This window comes from Pogona vitticeps, chromosome 2 (assembly GCF_051106095.1).
Source record: "Pogona vitticeps strain Pit_001003342236 chromosome 2, PviZW2.1, whole genome shotgun sequence".
In the NCBI taxonomy this organism is placed as follows: Eukaryota; Metazoa; Chordata; class Lepidosauria; order Squamata; family Agamidae; genus Pogona; species Pogona vitticeps.
The window spans coordinates 141844893-141871840 of NC_135784.1; the positions used below are offsets into that span (position 1 = coordinate 141844893).

Consider the following 26948-nt stretch of genomic DNA (forward strand, 5'->3'; position numbering starts at 1 on the left):
TTTCCATAGCTTTGATCATGTGAAAGGCTACCTACAGAAGTATTTATCACAAGTAGAGAAAACTTGCCTCCTTGAAAAAGAAGATAAAATAGAACTATACACACTATTTGTCAACTGCTTTGAGGTAAGAACATTTTCCCAACCTCCTCTTCTAATTGTAGAGGGCCAACCTGGCCAGGGGGGATAATATACCTGAGATCAAATTACTTACAATTATATTTCAATCATTTTGCGGCAGGAGTGTCTCACATTTCTCACAAGGAAACATATTCAGAGAAGTGGCACCACCTCCCGCATGGCTTATGTCATGGCTACTGGGCCCTTCAGCTCCTTCATGGAATATCAGAGTCTGTCTCTAGTTTTTAACGCTTCAGAGATATGGGAGAAATCCCGTAAACACGCCTTTGCTCCCTGCATGTATGCTTTCTAACAACGTTGACTAGGCCAGAGGCTGTCTTTGGTTTATTTTAGTTAATTCCAGGACTTAGTTGACTTCTGCTGCAGGGGAGGAGAAAAAGAGTGAATAGGCTTTTCTCCTTCAAACATGTACCTTCCCTCAGCCATAGTCCCAACGGAGAGAAATTCCAGGAGTTGCCATCTGACAGTATCTGGAGGGCTGTACTTTGTCTATACTTGGCTTAAAATATATATCCACTATATATTTATATATTTTGCTGGCTCGATACAAAAGCACACATTTTGGTGACTTGGGACTCTCCCGGCAGCAAATTATTCATTGTCTTCATTGTTTTGAGAAGTAGATTGCTAGCCTTTATGACGATAGTGAGTGAACCTTTGGAGATGTGTGGCTCACTGGAGGGATGTGTGGGGTCTGCTTTTGAAAGCCCCCCAATTCTGGATGGAGAATTAATGCACTGTCAGTGACAGTCCTTCTACAACAGTAAAGAAGGGGCATCAAAGGAGGAGTGTGGATCCAAAGGCCACAACCCTCCCATGCCACCACTAGGTCCCTAGCCCAGGAGGAAAAGTACAGCAGATCTGGCACTTCTTTCCCATTCAGCTGCTCTCTCCTCTCCTCCTTTTTTACCTGACTGACATTAGACTAACAAAGTTTTGGTTCTGACTATTGCTTTATCTCCACTTCTTCTCTCACCAGCCATGGGTGATTCTACGCTTCTATCTTGGCCAAAATACTTCAGATTTTCTTTTCTTTTCCAGAAAAAGGATATTTCTTGCTAATTGTGAAATCATTTCCATAGACGAGCTTAATTCTTAGCCCAGCAACTTATTTTGGCACAAAATTCATGTCTCTGTGTGAAGGAGGAAACTATACAAGCCTTACAGATTCTTTGAGAAAGCTTTATTTATATGATATAGCTTATTTTCATTGACACTGGACAACAGATACCTTTTCTTTCCTCCTCTTTTTCTCCCTTGCAGGATTCTATGTGGGAGAAATTAGGAGCTTTGGCTAAAGAAATCCAGATAAACCACCTGAAAGAGGATACACATTTCCTGGCCAGTTATTCACAGAGGAGGATACGTAGCCGACAGACTTCTCAAGAGTCCTCCATTGAGTTCCTGCAGGGATTGGCCCGTCTCCGATTGTGCTTGGATAGGGCTGCAGAGCTCCTCTTTGAACTGCAGGGAAAGTCAGGCAAGTGAGATTGTGGTGACTTTGGGGGAGTGCAGATATACCAAAGGGCAGGTGTATGAGTGAGTTCCTGCTGATAGATCGATTACATGATGGACTTGCCCTGCGTGTCGGTATTAAACACGCATGAAGTCGTGCGTAGGTGTTTACATCGTCTCCTTGTCTTGCCACAGTGTTATTTTCTTTTAAATGCTAGGGTTTGCAAGGTAGATGTATTTCAGTGCTTCTAAACATGCTGGATATCAAGACTTTGGCACTGGTAGGAACCAAGGCCTTGTTTTCTTTCCTTTTCAGATGGTAACAGAGAAGAAGAGAAGCAGTCGTACCTGCAGAGTGTGAAACAATTCTGCTGTCAGGCACAAAATGAGTGGTATAGAGTTTACCTTGTCCGAAAACTTACCAACCAGTACGGGATGGAGTTCACCCAGAGACTTTCCAGTGAACGGCAGTATCAGTGGATATTTCCTTCAGAAATAATTGAGCAACAACAGGTAACACAGATCTATTTCTATTGCTGGCAAATTTTAGATGCTGATTTTGGGGGCATGATTGGTACAGAAGGGCCAAACAAAGAGGAAAGAATAAATTTGTATATAAATAAAAATGATTTGTTTTCCTAAAATTGAAACTTGTCTGTGTAGGCAAAATACATTGTTTTGCTCAGAGACTTTAGTAAAAAAAAAGCGAAATTAGTAACTTGGCATCTTATTGGGGATGCTTTGAAATCCAGACTCTCCAGCCGTATGTGTGACAGTTCAGAGTGAATGACCCATAGACCTGTACTTCCTTTATAAACAATTTGAACTTCCTAAGAGATGAAATGTAGCATAAGACATGTACTTTGCTGGGCAGGTTCTGATGTTCACAGTCACGGTGTTTAGAATTGATTTCATATTCATACATTTTTAAAGCATTCTTTGTATTTTGTGGCCTTAGGTACACCAGCCTAGTCAGATTGATCGATTCTTGATACATGGCAAGAGCTACAGTGATCTGCGCAACGCCTTGGGGAAAGCAATTATAGAATGCCACAAAGAGAGTATTGAGCAAGCCTTGAAGGTAAGACATTTTATACTGAACAGCATAGGTCTTCCCTTTAACTTCTATGTCACCCCATGGTGATTGGAGCACTCTCTGGGCTTACAACATAATTATAAAAGAAACACTCCCCCCCCAATAAGATGAGTACTCATTTTACCTTGGAAGAATGGAAGGCTAAATCAACCTTGAGGCAGCTACCTGAGCCCCTCAAGATTGAACTCGCGTTATGAGTAGAGGCTTGACTGCAGTACTGCAGTTTAAGCACTACGCCACAGGGCTCATTGATATGCTTTGATTGATGCTTTATTCCCTTCCTCCCTGAATTAGCTGCATTCACTGAAAGAGGTTTTCTTGCTTACTATTTATGCCTTTTTGCTTCTCACACAAAAAGAAATATCTTGCAGTGTTCTGATATTTTCTCAAAACAATTCTCAGAGAGTATTGGTTGTCCAAGTAGAAATTTAGCTTTAGTACACTCCTGTTAAAACACTGGTTCTAGTTAACCTGTCACTAGTCATGTACTTTCTTTTGTCAGGTATGGTGTGTCAGGATCCGTAGGTTAGGTTCCAGATTGGGTGGGGTGGCTTCATACAGGGAGCTTGGTTTGCATACAAATTAGGATAGTTCCCAGGTGACCAGATATGAAAAATTTTGTGATTTTATTTTCATGCTTTCATATCGTTTATTTCTGTCTGCACCGATAGCCATGACAGTTACTAACAGGAGCTTGGGGGGGGGGGGGTCAACTACTGATGATCCTTCTTTGCTTCCCAGTTTTAATAAGCTGTATTTTTCTTCTCAGACATGTAGTGGCTCCAAGGCTGAACAGGCTGTTCATTTTCTCTTGGCTGTCTTCAGAGAGTTCACATCCCTGTATGCAAGCAAGAACCCAAGTCTTTATCCCAAGCCAAAGGTAAATGCTTTATCGCACGGCCAGATTATATGTTAACCTCATCTTCTCCCACCCAGATCTACCCGAATCACCCGTCATAGCCAGCAGGGACGGCTGAGGGGTCTGACGCCGAGAGAGGCTCGGAAGGAAAAAACTAGAAACCGGGACTTCTCAGCAGTGGCCCCTCGGCTGTGGAACGCCCTACCGACAGAAATTCGGCTGGCACCCTCACTGGGTGTTTTTAAAAGACAGTTAAAAACTTGGCTATTCAGGCAGGCCTTCCCTCCAGTCAGCTAAGTCTTTTTATTTCTTCTTTCCTTATCCTACCCCATCTTGGTAATCCTTTCTTAAATTAATTGTCTTAATTAATATAGCAATTGTATTTTTATGATTATATGTATTTTATATTGATTTATTTCATGTTGTAAGCTGCCCTGAGTAGACATGGTCTAGAGGGGCGGGAAATAAATAAATAAATAAATAAATAAATAAATAAATAAATAAATAAATAAATAAATAAATTAGCCTGCAAATAAATTTTGTGTTGTAGTTGTTTGAGCAGTTGGAGGGGTCCTTTTCTTTTGTTTTTGAGATATTGTCAATAGAAGTAACACTGGGGCAGAATGACACCATCATGTTTTTACTTGTTCCAAGAGCTTTTATGTTAAAACCACTTGAGAATGATCTATAGTAAAATGGATTAATCATGTTCTGTCCAGTTTACTATAAGGTTAAAATGGCAATTTAAGTGGATGACAGCTCCACTTCTTGTTTCTTTTTATTTCAGCAACGTGACATTCTTAAGGAATTTGTCAGCAACTCCAAAGTTCTTCCTTCTCCGGAACTGGAAGCATTTGCAGATTCTCTCACGGATAACACTCTCCCTTCGCTGGCCCTGAGCCCCCAGGATTCCAGTCACAAAGCTGTGGTGATTGAAATGGCAATTCACACAGCAGCTGTGTTCCTGTCTAGGGAGAATCGAATCCTGGAACCTTTAAGGAATCTGGCATTCATGCCCAACACCATGCAGGTAAATAAATAATATGCTGAAATTTCCTTTGGCATGCCTATCAGTTTTTTTAAATCCGACCCTGCTTTCCTTGCATTTTCCTTTAAAGGTATTTCCATTTGAAGTAAATGGCACTGCCCTGTAGTCTCAAATGTTTCCTTATCTTTAGTTACACGAGGAAAAGAGTTTCTCTAATGGTAGGTGATGAGTATTAGTCCATTTGGTCAGTCAGAACAATCTTGTCACGAGAAAAGATGCCCGTGTATATTATGGTGCCACCTCTTTGACTTTCATTATTTCTCTCTCCCCTTCTAGAACGCTTTTCTGCCAACAATGCCAGAAGACTTGCTAGCTCAGGCTGTGGGATGGCAGGCAACCGCAGGGCTTCAATGGTATAGTAAGTACTGTTACCCAAGATTGCGTGTAAGCAAAAAAAAACCCCCTGTCATTTCAGTGGTGGCTTCTTAAAAATGGAAATGTTTCAGACAATAAAGAAGATTGAATTTGCTACTTTTAAATATTCTTTGGAATCAGATAACAAATCATGTAGTATTTGTTTAGACCCTTTTAAAAATGAAGCTGATAGTTGTGTCACCTCCCAGAAACTGGAAAGAGTAGTGAAAATAGATTTGAATACTTTCAGCACTTAATAGAGTGGCCAGAATTCTATTGCAGATTTAAGCTTGTGTAGGAAAATCATGTAAGTCTTGTTAAGAAATTGTCATTCATTAACGAGCTGGAGGTTGCATTTCAAAGGAGAGGTATGCTGATCAGGCCTGTGCCCAGGCCAGAAATTCAACTTTGGCAGTATGCAATTTCCTTTACACAAGAGCACATATGCCATAGGATTCTGCCAATGGATTCTACAAATTAAACTTTTATGAGGAGAAATCTGTGAAAAGGACAGAAGATCCACATAGATAATGGTTAGGGAATTAAAACACTGTTCAGTTCCAGGCCCACATAGTAATGCCATTTATGAAGGCCTACTGGTCATACTAATCATTGCTGTAGATAGCTGGGTCCTTCCAATCTAAGGATGCTACTAGGTGACCAAATTGGCCTGGGCTGAATTGTCCTAAACAGGGTCACTTTGAGCTGCACGTACACTATGTCATTTGGGGTGACCTTGCATTCCTACATGCAAAGGTCAGGTGGTTTCGGGGGAGGATGCCACACCACATTTCAGGTGATCCTATTTGACCATATGGATTTTTTTTAAAAAATCGCTTTCCTTGTCCTGTTGGGGAGGGGGAGGAAACGTTCATTTTTAAAAATTATTTCTTAAGTGGCATCACACTTAACTGGCTTGCCAAGCAGCTAATTCCGTTCTCTCTTTTTAAAAGTACAAAAAGCTTTGTATCGTCTTTCTGCTCCTCCATGGGGGATTTAAAGAACCTTTCAGTTTCCCAATATAATCAGAATGACAACTTAAGCTGTCTACTTCATTTTTATCCCAGCAATCACACATGCTGACCGGGAACGCAAAAGGTATTGGTAGGCGTGAATAAAGGCTGGGTTATTTTGTGATTACCTATATATCATGTGGTCCTCAGAAGAAGGAGTGGACCAGCCTGTCCTCAAGACAGACCAAACTGCAGGACAAATCCTCATGCAATCACGTCCTCTCTCTCCCTGGCAATGTTTAAGGGAGAGGCACAATGACATAGAGCCACTGGATGGTTGCTTTTCTGTTTCCTGCTGCACTTCGCTACCTGCTGCAGGTCTAGCTCTCCACACATCATGAGCTGTCTGACAGCTAAGGATGAATTCTGTAGCTCAGAATTCTTTGTTCTTCTTCATGGTCTCTGTAAATGCACACAATTGCATATTTCTGTGGCTGTGTTGGGGTGCTTGGAACATTCTAGAGCTTTAACGTGTTCTCTAGGAGGAGCCCCCTCTGTGCACATGTTCTGCCCATCTTGGAGAATCCCTCAGTTCCTTTTTGTTGCACTGATTCTTTTTTTTTCCTTGTTCAAATTAGCATGTCCAAATGGGCACCCCTGCACTATTGGAGAGGTAAGTGGGAATATTTCTTGGTCATAACGTGTTTTCTAGTGTATTTGTTTAAACTCAGTGCTATGTTTTGCACAGTGCTTTGTTCTTCTTAAACATTACATCTTCTTTAAAATTACTATTCAGGCTAGCTTATCATTAAGTGCTATATTTCATTGTTCCACTCCTGCAACTGGAAATCCCAATTCTTCGCTATAAGCAATTGAGGTGCGGTTATCAAATTCATTACAGTTTCGTTCTTTATATTACATCACAATTTTCTGTCATCAATAACACTTCTGTTTTTGGAACCATTTCAGAAATTAAGTTTAAAAGGGGAGAGATAAAGATTAATAGATGGGAAGAATTCATAAAAGCTGTATTGCATAAAGGAAAGGGGGGAACGGGCAATGAATATATGTATTTTTGGAAGGCCTTTGCGGGTGGAAGAAGACTATGATTATAAATAAAAGTATGTAAGATATAATGGTCCCGGGGGGGTGCACCTGTATTTTGTTTTTATATAGTAAGTTGTACGTGTTTGTATTAATTTTTTAAAAGAAAAAGAATTTTTTAAAAAAACCTACTATTCAGGCCAACTAAATCAGGAATATTAACTTTTTCCCATACAAGTACTTAAAAGTTTTGGGAGGGAAGTGACTTTGTTACCTGACAATTGGGCTTGAGGCTAAACAAGCCCTAGAAGGCTGTATTTCATTTCCTGACCTGCAGTGCTTATTCTTTCTTTCTTTCTTCAGTGTGGCCAGCCTATGGAAACATCTCGATGTGTTGACTGTGGTGTTGAAATAGGAGGCCGTGATCACAGGCCACTGCCAAATTTTCATAAAGAACTGTAGGTATTTGTTTAACCCTCCTAGAATGATGATAGACTTATTATATTTTATTTTATTTCTTACATTTATACCCAGCTTTTTAAACTAAAAAACACCACTCGAGATGTCTTACAAATTTCTTAAAGAATAAAACAATTAAAACCAAATGTAATGATAAAATCAAGTAAATCAACCCCAGCGTAAAAACCATTAACATCAAGTAAATACCGTAAAACCAACAAAGGACGTAGTTCAAACCAGCCCAGTGGGGCAGGTTGTTTATTTATGAAACAGTTGCAAGAAGCTTAGCTATTGTTCAGGCATACATATAGCTTGCATTTTATAATTTTTGTTGTTGCCACTGTAGCACCTTTTTGTTCTGAATAAGAAACATAAAAAGATCTAGAGATGATAAGATTTTGATACTAGCAGGAGAGCTAATAATACCAACCTATGTCCTCTATAGTAACGTGACCAAAGAGGTGTTTAGCCATAATATCCAAAACTTCTGGATAGATGCAAATACTTTCCTGAGTCATTGCTCAAGTCAGAATACTCCACTGGGATACCCATGAATTAACCTCTCCGGTGTCCTGTTAGGAAACACGGGCTGATTCTTAAGGGTCTCTACTTCGAGGAGGTCTGTCTAATTGGAGTACAGAAGCCTGGCTTCTGTTATATAACTTTAATGGCATCAAGTAGGAAGGAGCTTTAAGGAAAGCTTCTTTATCCCAGGAACAAGGTTTTCTTCATTTCATCATGCTATAGATCAGATGTAGTTGAAAAAGTTGTACAGCTTTTGTATCCTTTTGTGGACATTCTTGCAACTCCCTATGAATCCATTCATCCAGGTCATGATTTCCCTTCAGTGCAGGAGTCAACATGGGAAGAGTTGCATTTGTGCCACTCCAGCATGAGACTCAGTTCACATGCCTCTCAAGTTTATTACTCATCATCCTGCCTAACAATCCCCCTCTCCTAACCTGGTACTCATCCCATGTTTCCAAGGCAAAAGCTTATTATCCCTTTCCCTTCCACTTGAAAGTTCCTTTCTGCCTTATTTGTTGAGATGGCCTTCCTGTTGCCCATAATCAGACTTTTAAATATAGGTAAAGGTAAAGGTTCCCCTTGACATTTTAGTCAGTCATGTTCGACTCTAGGGGGGCAGTGCTCATCCCCGTTTCTAAGCCATAGAGCCAGCGTTTGTCCGAAGACAGTTTCCGTTGTCACGTGGCCAGTGTGGCTATACACGGAACGCTGTTTACCTTCCCACCGAGGTGGTAGCTATTTATCTACTCACATTTGCATGCTTTTGAACTGCTAGGTTGGTGAGGAGGTGGGACAAAGTGATGGGAGCTCACTCCATTGCATGGATTCGATCTTACTACTGCTGGTCTTCTGACCTTGCAGCACACAAAGGCTTCTGCGGTTTAGCCTGCAGCGCCACCACATTTAAATATAACCACATGCTTTCTAACCTCCTTTAATTTTTGGCACAGCTTTAGCAACCTCTGGGATCAGTCTTTGCCTCTCTGGGAAGCTTCACCTTGCAAGTGGTTGGGCCTCTGCTTATTGGTTGGAAATACTGGGTCCAGCAATTCATTCACTTGGATGCGCTAGAAGCTACTTTTAGCAAATGTGCATGTTCATGATGTGTTTTCCATGCAGGAAAAACAATATAAGGGACAGAACACAAACTGGCCATGTGCTTGGAGACCCTTCAAAAAGAGAAGCCAAGACAGGATCTGAGAGGAAAATGTCACCGGCTGTCCTAATCCTGATTCGCTTGCTCACTCATTTGGCTTTATTTCTGGGAGCCGCCAAAGATCCCCAGGTATTTTATTTATTTTTTTACAAAAACTTGCAACCACTTGAATGTATTGCAGTAGAGGAGCTGAAGTATCTTGCTAAAATGGAACTACTTAGCTTTCCAATATCATGTAAAGGGGATTATAGTTGAAAATCCTGTTTCCTTAGTTTAGGGGCATGCATTGTTTTTAATCCATTCCAACGAGAAATAAAAAAATCCTTGTTGCAATTCTTGGGCACACAAATTTTCTTACGCTAGTCAACAAAATATCAGCAAATTGTAGATGCTAACAGTACTGTTCAGTCACATGGTTAGTAACTATGATATGTCTTCAGGTTAGTCTTGTAATGGGCATTGCAGTGAACAATTCATATCCAAACTGTTCTGTCTTTTCCAAGATTTCAGTGAATAATTCATTTATCCTTACCTTGTTGTACATGGGGGCTACTTAACAGATTTGCCCAGAGACCAGACCTCAACTAGTTGGATGACTGGCTATTAATTTTGTCACTTTCTCAATAGATCTGTGTTTTGGCTATTCTGAATTTTTTGTCCTGTTGTTTAAAAGTCCGTATTGCAGATCATAAAGCCACACGTTCAGAATCCAGTGAGCTTTCTCATGCAGCATATTCATAAGGACTTGGAGCAACTGATGAATACTCTTGGGAAGAGTGCTGATGAAACTACAAATGTCATCCATCTCATTCTGTGTAGTCTTCTCAAAGATCCTGCAGGCCACTGTAAGGAAAATAGTTTTGTTAAACGTTGTTGCTCATATTTCCTGAAACTAGTTCTATAACCCACAGCATAGACAGTAGCCTTATATGTCTAAAGTAGTGGTATCAGTAACAGTCAGTAATAATTAAAAGGGCTTACAGTATATAGTGTCCTTGTGTAGTGTAAGAAACCAGTAACATAGATCTCTTGAGTAGATAGCACATCTGTTAGTCACATTTGCTCGTCATGCTTCTTTAATTATAGAATTTTTGATAGGACATGCAAATCTCAGTTTTCTGAAATGGACATGTCATATTACTGACTGTTTTCTGTAAGACTGTGGTTGGAATATGTAATAATGGCCAGTCCTGCTGCTAGTGTTTTGGTAGTAATGTTTGATTGTGACTTGAAATACAACAGATACAAACCTTGCCACATCAGTTCAAGCCATCATACCACTTGAACCGGCGTGAATGGTTCAAAATGGATCTTAAGCATGCCATTTTTCAAAAATACAGTGGTGCCCCGCATAACGAGCGATTCGTTTAACGACGAATCCACATAGCGATTGAGTTTTTGCGATCGCAAAAGCCATCACATAACGATGTTTTAAATGGCAAAACATCGCTTTGCGATGATCGGTAAGCGCTTTGCTTACCGATTTTCACATTGCAATGTTTTAAAAACAGCTGATTGGTGGTTCAAAAATGGCCACCGGGTTAAAAAAATGGCCGCCCGCAGTGTTTTTGCACCCTTTCCTCGCTCACCGGGCAGTGAAAATGGCGGCCGCATGGAGGATTTTCGCTGAACGGTGAGTTTTTTCCCCATAGGAACACATTAAACGTGTTTCAATGCGTTCCTATGGGCTTTTTTGCCCCGCATAGCAATGAATCCATGCAGCGATGATTTTTTTGGAACGGATTATCGTCGCTATGCGGGGCACCACTGTAATTAATTGCTTAAGCTGGTGTCTTTCTTCCTGTATCAGTGATTAATGTGACTTTTAGCTTATACAGAGGTCTGAGCCCTTTGCCTAAGCAGCTAGATTGGATACAATAATAGCCATAAAATTACAGTGGTGCCCCGCATAGCGAGGTTAATCAGTTCCGGATTAACCATCGCTATGGGGAAACATCGCTAAACAGGACGCAAAATGCCATTGGAATGCATTAAACTTAGTTTAATGCGTTCCAATGGCTTCTATACTCACTGTTAAGCGAAGTTTCCTCATAGCACCGCCATTTTCGCGCCCTCAGTAAGTGAGGGCAGGGCGCGAAAATTGTTGCGGCGGCCATTTTGGGTCATCCGGTGGCCATTTTGGAGCCACCGAACAGCTGATTTCCCGGCATCGCAATGTGAATATCGTTAAGCGAAACGCTTACCGATCTTCGCAATGCGAGTTTTGGCCATAGAGGCCATCGGTATGCGATCGCATTAGTGATCTCAAAAAAGATTGCTATGTGAATTCATCGTTATACGGTGCACTCGTTAAGCGAGGCACCACTGTAGTGACATGTGACCTTATTCCAGTCAGAGGGATTAAGAAAAACATGTGCTATGTTCAATAACATTTCTTTTGCAGGGCCTGTGGGCTTTGATGGCCAACTTTCCACCAAAGAATACAGAAACAAATGGGAAGAAATTGTTGCTCAAACCATTATTCTTCCTCAGCTAGAGGTAAACAAAAAAATCTTTGTTTTCCATAATGAACTCCAGCCAGCCCATTGAGTCTGTATGTGTGCCTCATCCCTAAGCCAAGGAAGAAGCATGAAGTCCTTTCCACGGGAACACCACACATATCTTTGTAGCTGCTTATATGTTAACTCATAGCTGAATATCCAGATAAACCATTTTGTGAGTGCTAAGTGTGAGGTGTTTTAAAGGAGACAAGAACCTTCATCCAGTGCCCTGTAAACAGACCATATCCATTAGGTCTAGAAGAAATAATTAGGCATGTTATTAATCATGGCTAAATACATTTTGAAAATCTACTCATCAAAGAAAGAATTGAAGGCATTAAAGAGCATGCAGACTAAATGTGAGAAAAATAGAATGATAAAGTGCTTCTGAGTAATCTGTATCCTGGAAAAGGTCACCATAAGTCAGAATTGACTTGGTGGCACAGCATTGGGATTAGTTTTAGTAGAATTCTGTCCGCTCCAGATGTAAAATGCTTTGTCAACATTATCCTTGGCCCCTGAGCCAAGTTCACTGAAGACAAAGGCTCTCAGTGGCTACATCTTACCTTGGTGTAGTTTTCCTCTGGTGAACACCATTTGTTGGAAAACACAAATGGGAAAGTGCCCTTGTACTCATGTTTTGGTTCTGGTGTTTGCATCGGGATCCGGTTGGCCTTTGTGGGAACAGAATGCTCTTCCTATGTTTTTTAAGCCTTGTTTAAAGTCTTCCCTTTAAATTCTGTGATAGTTACGAGGACAAAGGTTTAGAAAGTAGCAGGTCACAAGGAAATTAATTCTGTTTGACGAAATTGGCTACAAATGCATTACATCCCTCCCGGCATTGCAGCCATTAGAGGGTGGGATCACCTACCGCCATGGCTGCTATGTAGACTTACTTCCCCACACCAATGTGACCTTGCACCGAAGTGCATCCATTGCATTTTTATTTTTACATTACCAAATGGTAGCTATGAAAAATAGTTAAGCTGTATAGCTGAGAGTAATACTCTTAAGGTTGAACCTGCCTTTTGCAATCCTAGTTAAGTGGTGTGACTGCCAGAGGTTGCTAAAACAAGTGTTCCAGGTTATCAAAAATAATTTAATAGGAAACACTGGAACAGTCCTCGTTTACCTCTCTTTTGATCAGTTTTATTGATTTGATAATAGAGTAGAATCTTGGAAACTGTCTTTTATATGTGTGTGTTCTGCGCTCTCAAGTCAGAACCAACTTATAGCAATGGCCCTAATAGGGCTTTCAAGGTGAGATATTTAAGAAATGGTTTTACCAGTTTACCAGCTTCCATGGCCAAATGAGGATTTAAACCCTGTTCTTAGAGCCTTAGGCTTTTCACTCTCTCCACTGCACCATGTTGGGAATCCTGTCATTTATATAGATAGACACAAATGACATTCCAAGTGAATTTCCTATGTGATAAAAAGATGCTTCTCCTTCAGAGATAATGTCCCTTAAAGCCTCACACAAATATCTGCCTATATTCTAGTATTTTTTAACCATGCCTCTTAAGAAATAAGTTCTTCCATCCTTTGAAAGCTAAGGGTGTTTGGAATTCCTGAAAAAATTCAAAAGTCCATTTGTTTATGACAGAGGTAAAAGCAAACAGTTCCAAGATGAAGCCTTATACGCCAGTTCCTAGGTTGCCTTAAAGGGTTTTAAAATGTATTTGTTTTAAAGAGGGGAGAATTTTTATTGTGACTTATTAATGTATCCTGGTGTTGTTGTTTTTGCTTGCAGCTTCTGGATAAATCCCTCCTGGAACTGAATCAACAAATCAGCCAGGATGAGAGAATCTCTTCCAACCCAATTGTGAAAATTGTATATGGGGACCCTGCACTCTTCCTGTCTAGACTGCCCCCAGACAGCTTAGTGCATTGCTCCAGGATGTGGAGTTGCAGGAAGAGGATTTCAGTTGAGTACCTGGGCCATGTGGTCCAGCAAAAAGGCGGCAAAGATACAGTACCTGTCCTGTGGAAGTTTCTGCAAAAGGTGAGCGTGCCTAGATCTTCACCGGGGCCCTCCTCTTGAGATACATGAGTCAGAACCTGCACAGCACAAGGTCTCATGGGGAGGCTGCTTTTTATAATTCACAAAAGCAAGTGTCCAACACACAGCCTTGCATCCTCTTTTCTCTTTTTCCCCCTTTGATTTATAAATGTGATGACTTTGATCTTAAGAGCTGAAATTCTGCTGTCAGCTACTTGTCAAATGCAGAAGTACATCAGTAAGCATCAAACCCTGTAGATGCTTTGAAATATTAAAACACAGCTAAAACGTAGGGTAGCCCTGTGTTGGTGTCTGTGGTTATGCTATCCAGAGGCTCAGATCAACTCTGCCTCCTGAAAATGCTGAGTGCGGGCAGAATTAGATTAGACTAGCTTTTATTCCTACATATGCAGCTGTGACTAAGCAGAAGGGAAGCGTTCAGCTGTTAACAGGAGTTAGTTGATTGCTTAGACTAACTCCCTTGGAGGGGGGATCAGAAATGTAAAGCAAATGGCTAGAAGTCCATTTCCATTTTTGAAAATTCAGGTATTAAATGGCTGTGATCTTATCAAAAGTTGAATTAAGCCCCTTGGGGGCCTTTCAAAAACTGCAGCTCCCATCTTTTTAATCGCAAAAGAAAGGGTCAAGGGAGAGCTGGAGGGTGCAAACAGGGCACGTAGCCCTCAGAACACGCTTTTCCCATTTGTGCTTTAGACCACGTTTCTGATCAGATTTGGACTCACTTCCATCCTGGGAGGGAAGGGGATATTAAATCATAGTGTTGCATTTGCTTCAGTCTGTCATTTTAGTCCAGTCCTGTCCTTTGTTTCAGAATTGGAGAGAGATACTTGTGTGATACTTCCTGATTGGTACTGAGGAAAAACAAATAACCCAGATACACTCATTGAAGACCACATTCCACAAAATACAGATCAGAATGTTTTTGCTGAGTTGCAAATTGAAAGAGTACCTTAGATGCAAAAGAGTAGACGAGAAGCCACACAGGGGGGATACAATTATGCAAGGCACTGTGATTCGCTTTAGTAGAAATTCTCTCTAAGATGTCTTGGTAGCAATGCTACCAAGAGTGGTCTTAATCGACCAGATAGGCAGGATATAAATAAAATAAAATAAAATAAATAAATAAATGTCCTTTCTGCCCAGATGTTGATACATTCGTGATAGGAAGCCATGATCTGTGTAAAACACAGATGGACTTTCTACCAAAGAAGCCAGTTGTCCATATATGAATTGCTTCTTGTTTCTGTGCGGGCTGTTGGCCACAAAAGCTTCAGCCACAGGAGTCTTTTCTCTTTTGGCTCTACTGCAGTCTTTCAAGTTCTCCTTTCTGATTTGTCCTACTCTATTTCCAGGAAGCTGAACTCAGGCTGGTGAAGTTTTTGCCTGATATTTTGGCCCTGCAGAAGGACTTGGTAAAGAAGTTCCAGAATATTTCAGAGGTAGAACATCACACCATCAAAGATTTTGTTAACAGCCTGCCTGAAGGTGAGACCCTACCATGTTATAAGTCCAGTTAGCAGAGTATAAATGCCATTAAGACCCTAAACTGAACACTTGCAAGGCAAACCTTTCTGCCCGCCATGAATAGAGTGTGTGTGATCCTGTGAAAAAAAATATGGCTTAATAGTTATCACAAGTGTCATATAAAGTTCAATGGATTGCTTGGGAAAATAGCATAATATGCATTTTCTTTCATTCTCTTTCAGTGCCTATCATCACAGCAAATGCAGGTTCTATTTAGGTAGACCTAGTCTACACCAACAGTCCCCAACCTTTTTGGGGCCAGCTGGGGAGAGTGAGCTCCATGCTCGGGGGAGCGGGGGCATGTCACACTCGTGTGATGGGCATGTCGTACTTGCGCAACATGGGTGCAACATGCCCCCCCATGCAAGCGACACACCCCACATGAGCAATGGCACGCCTACTGAGCATGCATGCGGGGGGGGTGGAGATCGTATCTGCGGCCCAGTTTTGGCAAGCCCACGGACTGGCTCCGGACCGTGGACTGGGGGTTGGCGACCCCTGGTCTACACACTCCAACTAAAATTAAGCATTTGGGGTGGTGGTGGAATGTATTTCAAAGGAGAAATGAAGGGCATCTTGAACCTCTATCATTGTAGTCAGCAAAACGTAGGAATGCTTAGGACTGATTAGATTATGCCCAAAGTTGGTAAAGCATACAGTTTTAGCAATAAGAGCAGTCTTAATCAAGTACCATGTGACCAGTCAGTATAATTCCCCCCTGTTATAGGTTTCCATTCATGCATAACTAAGTTACAAAATTCACTGCCCACAGTGATGAAATAAATGGCTTGGCTACAGAAAATTGAGATTCATCTTGCATTCTCATTGATAGCATTTAGACACTGAGCCAAGAGAGGGCAAAAGGTAGCCCATGGGCACATGCAGCCCCTCAGGGGCACCCCAGATCTCCCTGTGTGTGTGTGTGTGTGTGTGTGTGTGCATGTAATGTATTGTTTTTTGCAAAAGAAGTAACTATCAAGGCACTTTTTGGTTGATATTTTTATAGCTGGTTTTGGCCATTTACAGCTGGCAGTGAAGGCTAGGGGCTTGAATTTGACCCTCTAAGCCTAAGACTTTCCCACCCCTGCATTGTGATAAGACCTTCTGATAGGAACTTAATACTTAATGTCTATTTTTATTAGGAAATTTGCAATAGTAAGAAAGTAGATTTTCTTACGCTAGCCTGAATCTGAAGGTTGGGGAGAACTTCATTAGAGGATTTATCCCCTTTTGTGCCCCTGCTTCCTGGAGGCCTCTGGCTGGCTGCTGTGAGAAGCAGGGCACAGCAGCAAAGCTCCCCCCTCCAGAATTAACTAATTACTATAATTAGTTGTAGTTGTTAAAATGAAACATCTTTGTTTCTCAAAAGTAACTAAAACTTTTCACTTACTTTTCCAAAGCATTCATATGTTTTTTTAATTGAGTAGCCAGACACACAGAGCATGAGGCAGCACATAAGACCATTTGGTAGGAACCCCCTCTATCCCAGAGCTATAACAATATTTAAAAGTTTATAGCTATATTGCAAAATGTGGAACTTTATTCCATACTATGTTACAATCAACATGTAGTCACTGGTCAAGATACTGGGATAAGAAAAAAATAATTAGCACAAGTATTCATTAGTTGTGAGCTGGGTACCCATATGAAGGCAAGAGGAGAAGGAGAAGGGAACGACAGAGGATGAGATGGTTGGACAGTGTCATCGAAGCAACCAACATGAATTTAACCCAACTCCGGGAGGCAGTGGAAGACAGGAGGGCCTGGCGTGCTCTAGTCCATGGGGTCACGAAGAGTTGGACACAGATTAACAGCTAAACAACAACAAAAATTATTCATTATTTATAACTAGTTGTTTCTCGGTATTTAAAGCTCTTTAAACCAAAACTTGCTGAATTGGGTTATAGAACTTTGCAATATGGGTGGAATCCTGTTGGGATTTTACTCTGGAGTAAGCGATGTTACATAAGTTACGGCATGCCATCATCAACATGACCAGCATCTCTCATTAATTAGCTGCAGTTTGTATAAGCCATGATTTATACAATTTCACTTACTCCAGAATAAAATCCCAATAGGATTCTGGTCAGTGTGTCACACTATGTTGGGGGTTTTTTACATGCAGGAGGCCTGAGACATCTGACTGTAAAGAGAGTAAACATATTTCTGGACGTGTGGAACAAACTGAAATCATCCTTGGAAAACAATGGTGAGTGGCTTCCTTCACACTGTTTCTTAACTACAATGGCAAGATTGAGAGGCTTCTGTGGTGTCCACTTACAGAGGGTTCCCTCTTTTTAGATACTTCTGTTAGTCCAGACGTCCCTCTTCACACACGTACACACCAACACCCACCCTTTTTTAATGCTGGAAGAAACATTCTCTAGGTTTATCTCCTGTGGACTAGAAAAAGCAAAGCCAAAAGTGTGCTGCTTATATACCACCCCACAGTGCTTAAAGCACTCTCTGGAGGGCTTATAATGTAATTATGTCGGCTACACACGCACACGCACACCGGTGAGCTGGGTATCCGTTTTACCAACCTTGGAAGGATGGAAGGCTGAGTGAACTTCTAGCTACCGAGGCTTAAACCCTGGTCATGAGCAGGGTTTTGACAGTAGTACTGCAGCTTAACCAATGTGTCATGAGGCTTATACCTTTTTGCAGTGACTGGAAAAGTCATTTTGTCCAGTGTTCCCTCTTTTTGGAACACTTCATCCTTTCCACGTGCAGGATTAGTTGACAAGTATAATACGACACATTCTTTCATCCAGAATGCATATCATCTCTCTTCCTATTCCAACTTTCAGAAAATATTCTGCCATTGATGGGAGCAAATGAGGATTAGTTCATAACCCACTAATGACCCAAGTGGAAAGGGGGGGATCTACCAGTCAGGCAGGGTCTGCTGCTCACAAATGTGTCTTTATCCCAACGCAGGTGAAATCAAACTGCCCAGAGGGTATTGTGATGACGACCTCTCTCTGGCGACTGAGTTTGAGGTCCTTCTGCCTCGCCGGCGAGGTCTTGGCCTGTGCTCCACAGCCTTGGCCAGTTACCTCATCAGCCTCCACAATGACTTTGTCTATACCATATTAAACTACACAACAGAGGCCAAGAGGTATGTCTGCCTCTAGCATCTGTTCGGCTCCCCACATCTTCCTGCAGTTGCCAGATGGTCTTATTGTTGCCAAACTGGCAGTGAATCAGGATTTCTCTTTTTCATTCTCTCTCTCTTTCTCTCTCTCCCTCTCTGTACAGATATTCTGTCAGCCCTACAGAAGTGGCCGATCTCCATGTGATCACATATGAGGTGGAGAGGGACTTGATCCCATTGATTCTATCCAACTGCCAGTACAGTGTAGAGAAAGGAAGGGAGGCTCTTCAGGAATTGGACTTGGAAAAAATCCAGCAGCAAGTCATCAACCGATTCCTACAAGGGAAACCCTTAATCACCTTGACGGTACGTCTCCTCAGAACCCAATGCTGCTGGTTGGCTTTTGTGGCAACTCCCAGCCAAAGTGGCCAAACTCTCAGCCACGTGCAAGCCTGCAGACATCCACTCATTGGGCATAATTGTTCCCCCCCTCTCTTCTTTAACAGGGCATTCCCACTCTGGTGTATAGGCACGATCGGAATTATGAGCATATCTTCAAAGATATCAAGAACAATCTGGACCAGGTGAGCTTCTGTGATAAGAGGAAGAAAGAACAGAAGGAAACAGCTGAGTTCCATCCATTAAAATCTTGTTGAATTTTAAGACTCTTGCACTCTGATTAGCCACATTCTGTTTATTTTTGTAGTAAATCCTGTGGAACTCAGTGGACTCTACAGTATTTGCAGATGTTCACAGTCTTAAGTGAATAGGTAGTCAAGATCCGACACAGCCTTTGTAGCTTTACTTTATCGCACACAAAACAGGGTATGAACAGGGATTTAGCATGATGTGAATAACTTGTCCTAAATTTTAAAGGCGAACTGCTATATTTTAACGCCAACTTTTGGGGACAAGTCCACTTCCTCAGACTTATCCATAAAAGTTCACATTAAAATATAGCAGTTTGTCTTTAAGGTGCCATGTTTTTGTCTTCTTTTTTTTTTTCTTTTTCTTGTTCTTTTGCCTGCTAGCACATGCTAACATAGCTACCTCTGTGCTAGATTTTTTGTTTAGTTCTCATATCCTGAAAGATTGGCATACGTGCTGTTCCTTTTCAGCAAAAGGCAATGGTGAAGAATACTGATACTGTTTTTATCCCCTTGAATTACAGACCTCCCTTCCAAATTCCACAATTAGCATGATCAGTGGGGAATTGCACTCCTACAGCGACATCTGTGAAGCTCTGTATGTCACTGAAATCACTTTAGGATTCCTGGCTATGGCTGGTGGGGAGCCTGAGGTGACTTTGGCTAAATATGTTGAAGATACCCTGAAAATGGGCAGCCAGACAAGTGCTCATATACTCAAGGTAAGTACAAGAGATGAAGGTTCTATGAAAGAGCCAAGCTAAAGCTTTAAAAAACATTTTCCAAGCCAAGGGAGAAATTCTGTGTGTTCCTGTTCTTTTCGCCGTAGCAAGTTTCTTGCCACTCCCCAGCTGACTGTTGTGAACATTGACTTTCCCCTTGACCTTAGAATTAGAACAGGGGAGCCATGCCCATAAAGGTGCTATGTTCTGGGAATATTTGGAGGGTCTCCAAAGTGCGGCATTAACTCCTGTGTTCCTGCTTACGGCTTTCTGCTTGTTCGAGTTTGTCCTGCATGTGTTTTTGTAACGAAAAGGTAGCTGCCATTCTGTAGCTAGATAAGTTTTGCAGCCACCTGAAGTCCACACTTAGGGATGTCCAATTTTATATTTTTGGACTCCAGCCCTCAGAATTCCCCTTGCAGAATTCTAAGAGTTCCAACCCCCAGACACAACCTACTCAATTTCACACACCCCCGGCAAAGGTCTTTGGGGTTATTCTCCAATGCTGACAACATTTCCCCTCCCTTCCTCCATTCCAGGAGTTGCAGCTCTTCAGAGCCTAATGGGCAGTAAGACTACAACTCCCAGCATTCTATCTCCCTGGCCAGTCAACCACCCCTGCTGGCATACAACTAACTAGTCAGATCTCCAGGAATTGAAATCTTGCTGCTCTGTAGACTCTGTAAACACCTTCTGAAAACTGATGGTTCCCAGAAAGCACCATGGCAGCTTACTTTCTTTTTTTAATTAAAAACCACAAGACAAAAGGCAGCCAGTGAGCTCCATACTGGAGGTAAATAACCCCAAAGCCCTTCTCAAGGGGTGGGGGCAGAATCTAGATCTCTGTAGATTTGTGTTTGGGGGCTGGAACTCCTGGAATTCTGCTTGCGGAATCCTTGGAGAATTCTGAGGGTTGCAGTCCAAGAACACAATAGAGCACATAGGAATCCACCCAACTCTCCATAGCAGGACCGAGACATTGTACTGCCTAGGAGGCATTGTGGAACCCAGAAGATGCCATTCAGAACCCCTTGAAACGTTGCTGGGAGACGACTTTCAGTCTAGAGTCATGAACATGCCCTAGTAGAGCTGTAAGCTAGGCTGCATTTGTACAGTTGCATAGTAGTAGACGACACTTTCAGAAGGTCTTGGATCAGTACATGATTGGAGGGGTTATGAGGCTTTTAATGTTTCCTTCTAAATATAGATAAACAGTATTAGGTACCATATTACACATAATACTTAAAGAAAAAGAAGGGTAGGAAAAACAAAAGCAAAACATTAAATACAAAATTTAATCCTCAGATAGTGTTTCTATAGATTGTTTCAATGGCTGGTATCCTGTTCAATATTTACAAGCATGGATGTGTTAGCCATGTGCATGTTTATGTGCACCTTGTCAGATTGCCACAGCAGCTTCCGCGGCTAGATTGCTGTGTGTATGTACGTATATACGAAACTGGATATTGTTCATTATCTCTAAAAGACATGTATAAGAAATGTTTGTGCCTCATCTTACGAAGGGAACAGGACCTGCAGTTTGGAGGTATCCCTTCTGCCTCGGCCCCATATCCCAGCATTAGCACTAACATGCTTCCCAATAATCATGGTTTGGAGAAACAGCTCCAGGTTCCTTTCTGTGTCCAGAAAGAGGCACAGAGCCCCATCTGTGTCTCTGCAGAATAAAAATGAAATGGGAGTCAGGGTAAGACTTGATAAATGAGGTGGAGATGCTTTCGGAGCAGGGGATTCGCTCTCCAGCATCTGACCCACTGGATTGGCCCCAATGAGCTCTCTCTCTGTCTCTGTCTCTCTGTCTCACAACACACACACACAGAGAGAGAGAGAAAGAGAGAGAGATGTATTCTGCTCCCCATCCCAGTCCATTGAAATAACTCTTACTGTGATCTTTCTAGTTACAGTTCAGAGTCTGGATGACAGTAATAATCCTTTCTTCTTAGAAGAGTCAAATGGCTGTATTTTTTCTTCTGTCTTTCAGGTGTTGAGTCGATGTCACCTGAAGCACACCACTGCATTGTGGCAGCTCCTTTCTAGCCATAAATCTGAACATCTGCTGCATCTGAAGAGGGTAGGAAGTGGGAAAAGGGTGGGAGTAACTGGAGGCTTCTGGCAAGTGTTTTCTGTTCTTCCCCCTAATTGTCTGCTCTCCCCTCTGCACCTCCCAGGATCCCTTTGCAGACGTCATGGCAGCTTACAAAGAGGAGCTAACTCCAGAACACACCAGACTCCTCAATGCATTCCTCATCCAAGGTGGACTGGAATCCTTCCTCCAGGAATTGCACGAAATGATCATTCTGAAGCTGAAACCTGCCCAGGCTGGGGAAGAGTTCAACCCCACATGGAGGTGAGAGCTTGCTTGTTAAAAAAAAAAAAAACGAAAACACACAAACCCTCATCCGGGTCTCTCACACATGGACTGACTGTTTTCTTCATCTGGAGATGGCTCTGTCCTCTTGACAAAACACTCCCTATTTTGCCACATGCATTGAATTATTTGTTCTCTTTTTTCCCCAGCCTTAAAGATACTCTTATTTCATATCTGGAGAGGAAAGAGAGCCATGTGCGGGAGGAATTAGAGGATGCCTTCCCCGATGAGATCCAGCTCTCCCAGTGCGTTGCTGCTTGGAAAGTCGCTGCTGCTCTTAAATGGGATCAGAGGCTTCCTTAATGTCACCCAGAGATTACCAGAGGCTGCCTTTCTTCTCTTCTCCTCCTCTAAAAACTTTATTGAGGAGCAAAGCCTTGGATCTATGCCTTGTTTTTCTTGCACTGACAAAAACAAACGATGGCACCAAGAAGATTAGCTCAAGGATACCTTGTCATTGCACTATATTAAGAATAAACCATCATGCACAAACAGTACTTCTGCCTTAGAAAATGAAGGATTTTTTTCTGAAGAAGCCAAGATACTGCTTTTTCCCCCTAGAAAATGCAACTATTTTTCCTTCCCTCAAGCTTGATAGACCTCCTACCAAAGCGGCCTTTCTCTATCAGTGGAAGTATTTTGTTTTAACACTGTTTATCTGTTTCACTGCATCAGTGCACCTGAACAAGGTGTGTTCATGCTTAATAAAGCAATCTCCTCAGGTGGGTGTCTTCAAACATAACTTGCCATTTAAACATAAACCGGTATAGTAGGCGGATGCCCCTGTCCAGGCTGTTTTCCTTAAGGCAAAACACATCAATACTGCCCCAGAGTGTCTCCTTGCGGGCACTCTCCACCCCATGCTCTCTCAGTGGTACTCAAACGAAGATTCGCGTGATGCAGGCTATGCCCACCAGTACCTAGAAGAGGTCGGGCAATAGAGATAACATACTTACAAAATCATTTTCCTTATTTAAACTCCAGACCTTAAATCGTACTGGTTGACACTAATCATGTATTTAAGGAGGAAAAAAATGATGTGCACTACATTCGTTGAGCAACCAAGGAAGCAGCAACATATGTTAGATTTTTAGAACCAAATAGCAGTTCCTTCAGACAATAACATTTAATTCCACTTAGAACCATTGTGTTTATCTAGTGACTGAATACCAGCACATTCACTAGCTTCTGAAGGAACAGCACTGTGTTTTAAAGATGGAAGGAAAAGAGCCACTTTAAACCAGTGTACATCCGGTGCAGCAAATGTGAAGGAATACACCATTCTTTTCCTGTTTGGAAACCACAGAGATATATAGTGACATTTTAAAATATGTTAACCAAAATAAATTTTATATAACTTCTCTCAGGGTAAAGGCAATGCAGAGCCTACAACTCTCAGCTGTTGCTAAAAATGACTTTGACTAGCCATGTTTTCCTGCTGCTGTGCTTTCTATGTGCTTTATAAGTAACAAGTGTAGTGGTATGAATTATTTCACATCCACTTACACTGTTCTGAAGGGCTGGGGAAAGATGTTTTTCTTGTTTCTGTTTCTTGTGTTTATTTTCCCCCCTGCAGTCTATTGGCAGTCCCTTTTTGGTATCAACTTAGCTTACAAGTCTGTTATAAATTTTTAGCATTTTTACATTGTACCCAGAAAGTTATACTTTTGGACCAACGTCACCTACCATGCTCACAGAACTTGAAAAATAAAGGGATCAGACAGATTGTGTGAGCAGGGACCATACTTTTCCTTGGAAAGTAGTCTGTGGAGGATGACTTTATTCTGATGTCAGTAGGACTAGTATTTTGTTCTGGTAGCAAGAGCAAGATATGAATTGGTCCCATTAGAATGTTAACTTAGAAACCATTGCTAATTTTTGCAAATGTGTAAAAAAATATTTTGTATTTTTTCTTTATAAAAAATAAAGTAGCTACCAAAGACTGATGCTGTTAAGTGTCTGGATTGAGCATCTTTATAAAAAAAAAGTTTGTGTGATTAATTAGGGTGATGACCATAACTGTGTCCCTTGCTCATGTTTATGGCACTATGTTTTGTGTCATCTTTTTTGGCTTTGAGATTAGAGTTTGTGGCAGTTCATTTCTCAACTGAGCAAGTGTTTGGCATTTCAAAGCCCCTCCCCCTCCGGTGAGGCCCCTACTCAGGGGCAGCAATCTGGCTTCCCTGCCCTGCCCTCTCCAGCCACTGCCTCTGAATGGAGGGCCCCCCCCCTGCTGGAGGAGGTGGGGCTTTGAAGCACTGAACACCTGTTCAACTGTGAAACAAACTGGCATGAACCATCAAACCAGCAGTTTTTGCTCATCTCTAGTTGAGATGTTTTATCTGCATTGCAATTCAAAATAACTGGCAAGCAATTACCTCATTATCCATTACACTTTCAATTCATTGTCCACGCTTTTCAGTATTACTATATGAAGACATCTAAATATGCAGCAAGTGTAGCTTCTCACGAGACCACATGTATTTTGCAGAAAAAAGTTTTGGGCAGCATATAAGTTAAATAAATAAATAAACTGGTTCTCAACCTTTAGCCTATTCACTAGCTCCCAGAAGCAATAAGTCAGCATAGCTAATGGCCAGAGACGTAGTGGCGCTGCGGGTGAAACCACAGAAGCCTCTGTGCTGCAAGGTCAGAAGATTCACAGTTGTAAGTTCAAATCCATGCAACTGAGTGAGCTCCTGTTGCTTGTCCCAGCTCCTGCCAACCTAGCAGTTCGAAAGCATGCAAATGCAAGTAGATAAATAGGCACCACCATGGTGGGAAGGTAACAGTGTTCCGTGTCTAGTTGCCCTGGCCTTGTGACCACGGAAAATGTCTACGGACAAATGCTGGGTCTATGGCTTGGAAATGGGGATGAGCACCACGCCCTAGAGTCGGACACGACTGGACTAAATGTCAAGGGGAACTTTTACCTTTAATGGCCAGACATTTGGGGAGTTGGCCCAAAATATCTGATGAGAACCAGTAATAACAAGAGTGCCATAATTTGGGTAGAAACTATGAAAAGCAGAAGAATCGTTGCCACAATACAGATCCCCCATGGTACACACTCCCATATGCAGGACTGGGTGACAATTCAACAAATGCTAAACTTTGCAAAGAAAATTATGCCAAAGAAATTATCTGTTTCTTCTTCATTGTTGTAAAGGAAACAATCCTGATCAGAGAACTGTTTTTTAATGCACTAACAAGCAAAAACACAGAAGCCACAGCATCTGATTGAAGCTAATTAATGAGGTACCAGTTGCATGACATCACATCTAATTGATAAGCCTCCATCAGCCACTGGGACTTGCTTATGCCTGTGTAAATAATACAACAGGTATGTGAGCAGAACAAGTCAGTCAGATCCTTCAACTAACAGATCCTCCTGTTTTCCTATGATTTTTAAAAAGGATACTCTCCAAACCATCAAATCAAACATCTGTTTTGAAAAACAGTCCTATTCTAATCACATAACACTTTTCCACAGTTTCAGTCATAAAAAAGAGTCCTTGTCTACCGCAGAAAACATGGATGCAAGGCATAGATCATATTTGCTTAGAATTCACTTAAAACAAAAGTCAAATCATAGAATATATATATATATATATGTACATTCAAACTGAACCATGAAAACAAGGATTCTGTATTTAGCACATCCACAGTATAAGAAATTCAATCTAAGCCACAGATCCGCAAAGCTCCTGAGCTGTAAAAGGGATTTACTTTTGTAAGGAGTTGTGATGATTGTGTTAAGAGTGCAGAAAGCTGGTAAAGAATAATTAGCCAAGATAAAATAAAAAGGGGTGGGGGATCTGTTTACAGTATTGCTATTACGTGGGACAGGAAGCAAAAGTTAGAACTGGATATGGAACAACTGATTGTTTCAAAATTGGGAAAGGAGTACGACGATAAGGCTGTATATTGTCTCCCTGCTTATTCAACTTGTATGCGGAATACAAATACAAACAAAAGGCTGGACTGGAGGAATCCCTTGCCGGAAGAAATATCAACAACCTCCGATATGCAGATGATACCATTCTGATGGCAGAACGTGAGGAGGAATTAAGGAACCTTGTAATGAGGGTGAAAGAGGAGGGTGCAAAAAACGGTCTGAAGCTCAACATCAAAACAGCTAAGATCATGGCCACTGGTCCCATCACCTCCTGGCAAATAGAAGGGGAAGATATGGAGGCAGTGACCGATTTTACTTTCTTGGGCTCCATAATCACTACAGATGGAGACAGCAGCCACGAAATTAAAAGACGCCTGCTTCTTGGGAGGAAAGTGATGACAAACCTTGACAGCATCCTAAAAAGCAGAGACATCACCTTGCCAACAAAAGTCCGCATAGTCAAAGCTATGGTTTTCCCTCTAGTGACGTATGGAAGTGAGAGCTGGACCATAAAGAAAGCTGACAACTGAAGAATTGATGCTTTTGAATTGTGGTGCTGGAGGAGGCTCTTGAGAGTCCCCTGGACTGCAAGGAGAACTAACCTATCCATTTTGAAGGAAATCCACCCTGAGTGCTCACTGGAAGAACAGATCCTGAAGCTGAGGCTCCAATACTTTGGCCATCTCATGAGAAGAGAAGACTCCCTGGAAAAGACCCTGATGTTAGGAAAGTGTGAAGGCAAGAGGAGAAGGGGACAACAGAGGATGAGATGGTTGGACAGTGTCATCAAAGCTACCAGAATGAATTTGACACAACTCCGGGTGGCAGTGGAAGATAGGAGGGCCTAGCGTGCTCTGGTCCATGGGGTCACAAAGAGTCGGAAACGACTAAACGATGACGATTACAAAAATGCATCCAAAACAAAACAACCCAACATGAGAACGGAAGACCCAAGCGTTTGCTTCTCTAAGTGCTAATTTTCTGGAGGCCAATGTGGCATCATTAACAGCTAGTCTTCCATTTCAGACAAATATTTTCTTGAAGGGAAAAGTGTTATCAG

At 41.7% G+C, this 26948-nt stretch overlaps 1 protein-coding gene across 2 annotated transcripts in view; it reads left to right on the plus strand.

Moving 5' to 3' along the window:
• The window catches only part of RNF213 (ring finger protein 213), a 155775-nt gene extending 131842 nt beyond the window's left edge, over nucleotides 1–23933 (plus strand). For both annotated transcript variants that reach the window (XM_072990706.2, XM_078384278.1), the window contains 22 exons: nucleotides 10–124; nucleotides 1402–1618; nucleotides 1910–2106; nucleotides 2552–2674; nucleotides 3459–3569; nucleotides 4336–4578; nucleotides 4873–4954; nucleotides 6542–6576; nucleotides 7311–7405; nucleotides 9054–9219; nucleotides 9764–9935; nucleotides 11495–11589; nucleotides 13345–13596; nucleotides 14967–15099; nucleotides 17264–17347; nucleotides 18079–18259; nucleotides 18400–18601; nucleotides 18742–18819; nucleotides 19407–19604; nucleotides 21604–21693; nucleotides 21791–21969; nucleotides 22140–23933. In XM_072990706.2, the coding sequence (XP_072846807.2) occupies nucleotides 10–124; nucleotides 1402–1618; nucleotides 1910–2106; nucleotides 2552–2674; nucleotides 3459–3569; nucleotides 4336–4578; nucleotides 4873–4954; nucleotides 6542–6576; nucleotides 7311–7405; nucleotides 9054–9219; nucleotides 9764–9935; nucleotides 11495–11589; nucleotides 13345–13596; nucleotides 14967–15099; nucleotides 17264–17347; nucleotides 18079–18259; nucleotides 18400–18601; nucleotides 18742–18819; nucleotides 19407–19604; nucleotides 21604–21693; nucleotides 21791–21969; nucleotides 22140–22293 (3202 nt within the window). In that variant the 3' untranslated portion in view covers nucleotides 22294–23933. The remainder of the gene's footprint in view (nucleotides 1–9; nucleotides 125–1401; nucleotides 1619–1909; nucleotides 2107–2551; nucleotides 2675–3458; nucleotides 3570–4335; nucleotides 4579–4872; nucleotides 4955–6541; nucleotides 6577–7310; nucleotides 7406–9053; nucleotides 9220–9763; nucleotides 9936–11494; nucleotides 11590–13344; nucleotides 13597–14966; nucleotides 15100–17263; nucleotides 17348–18078; nucleotides 18260–18399; nucleotides 18602–18741; nucleotides 18820–19406; nucleotides 19605–21603; nucleotides 21694–21790; nucleotides 21970–22139) is intronic.
• Nucleotides 23934–26948: the final 3015 nt, after the last annotated feature.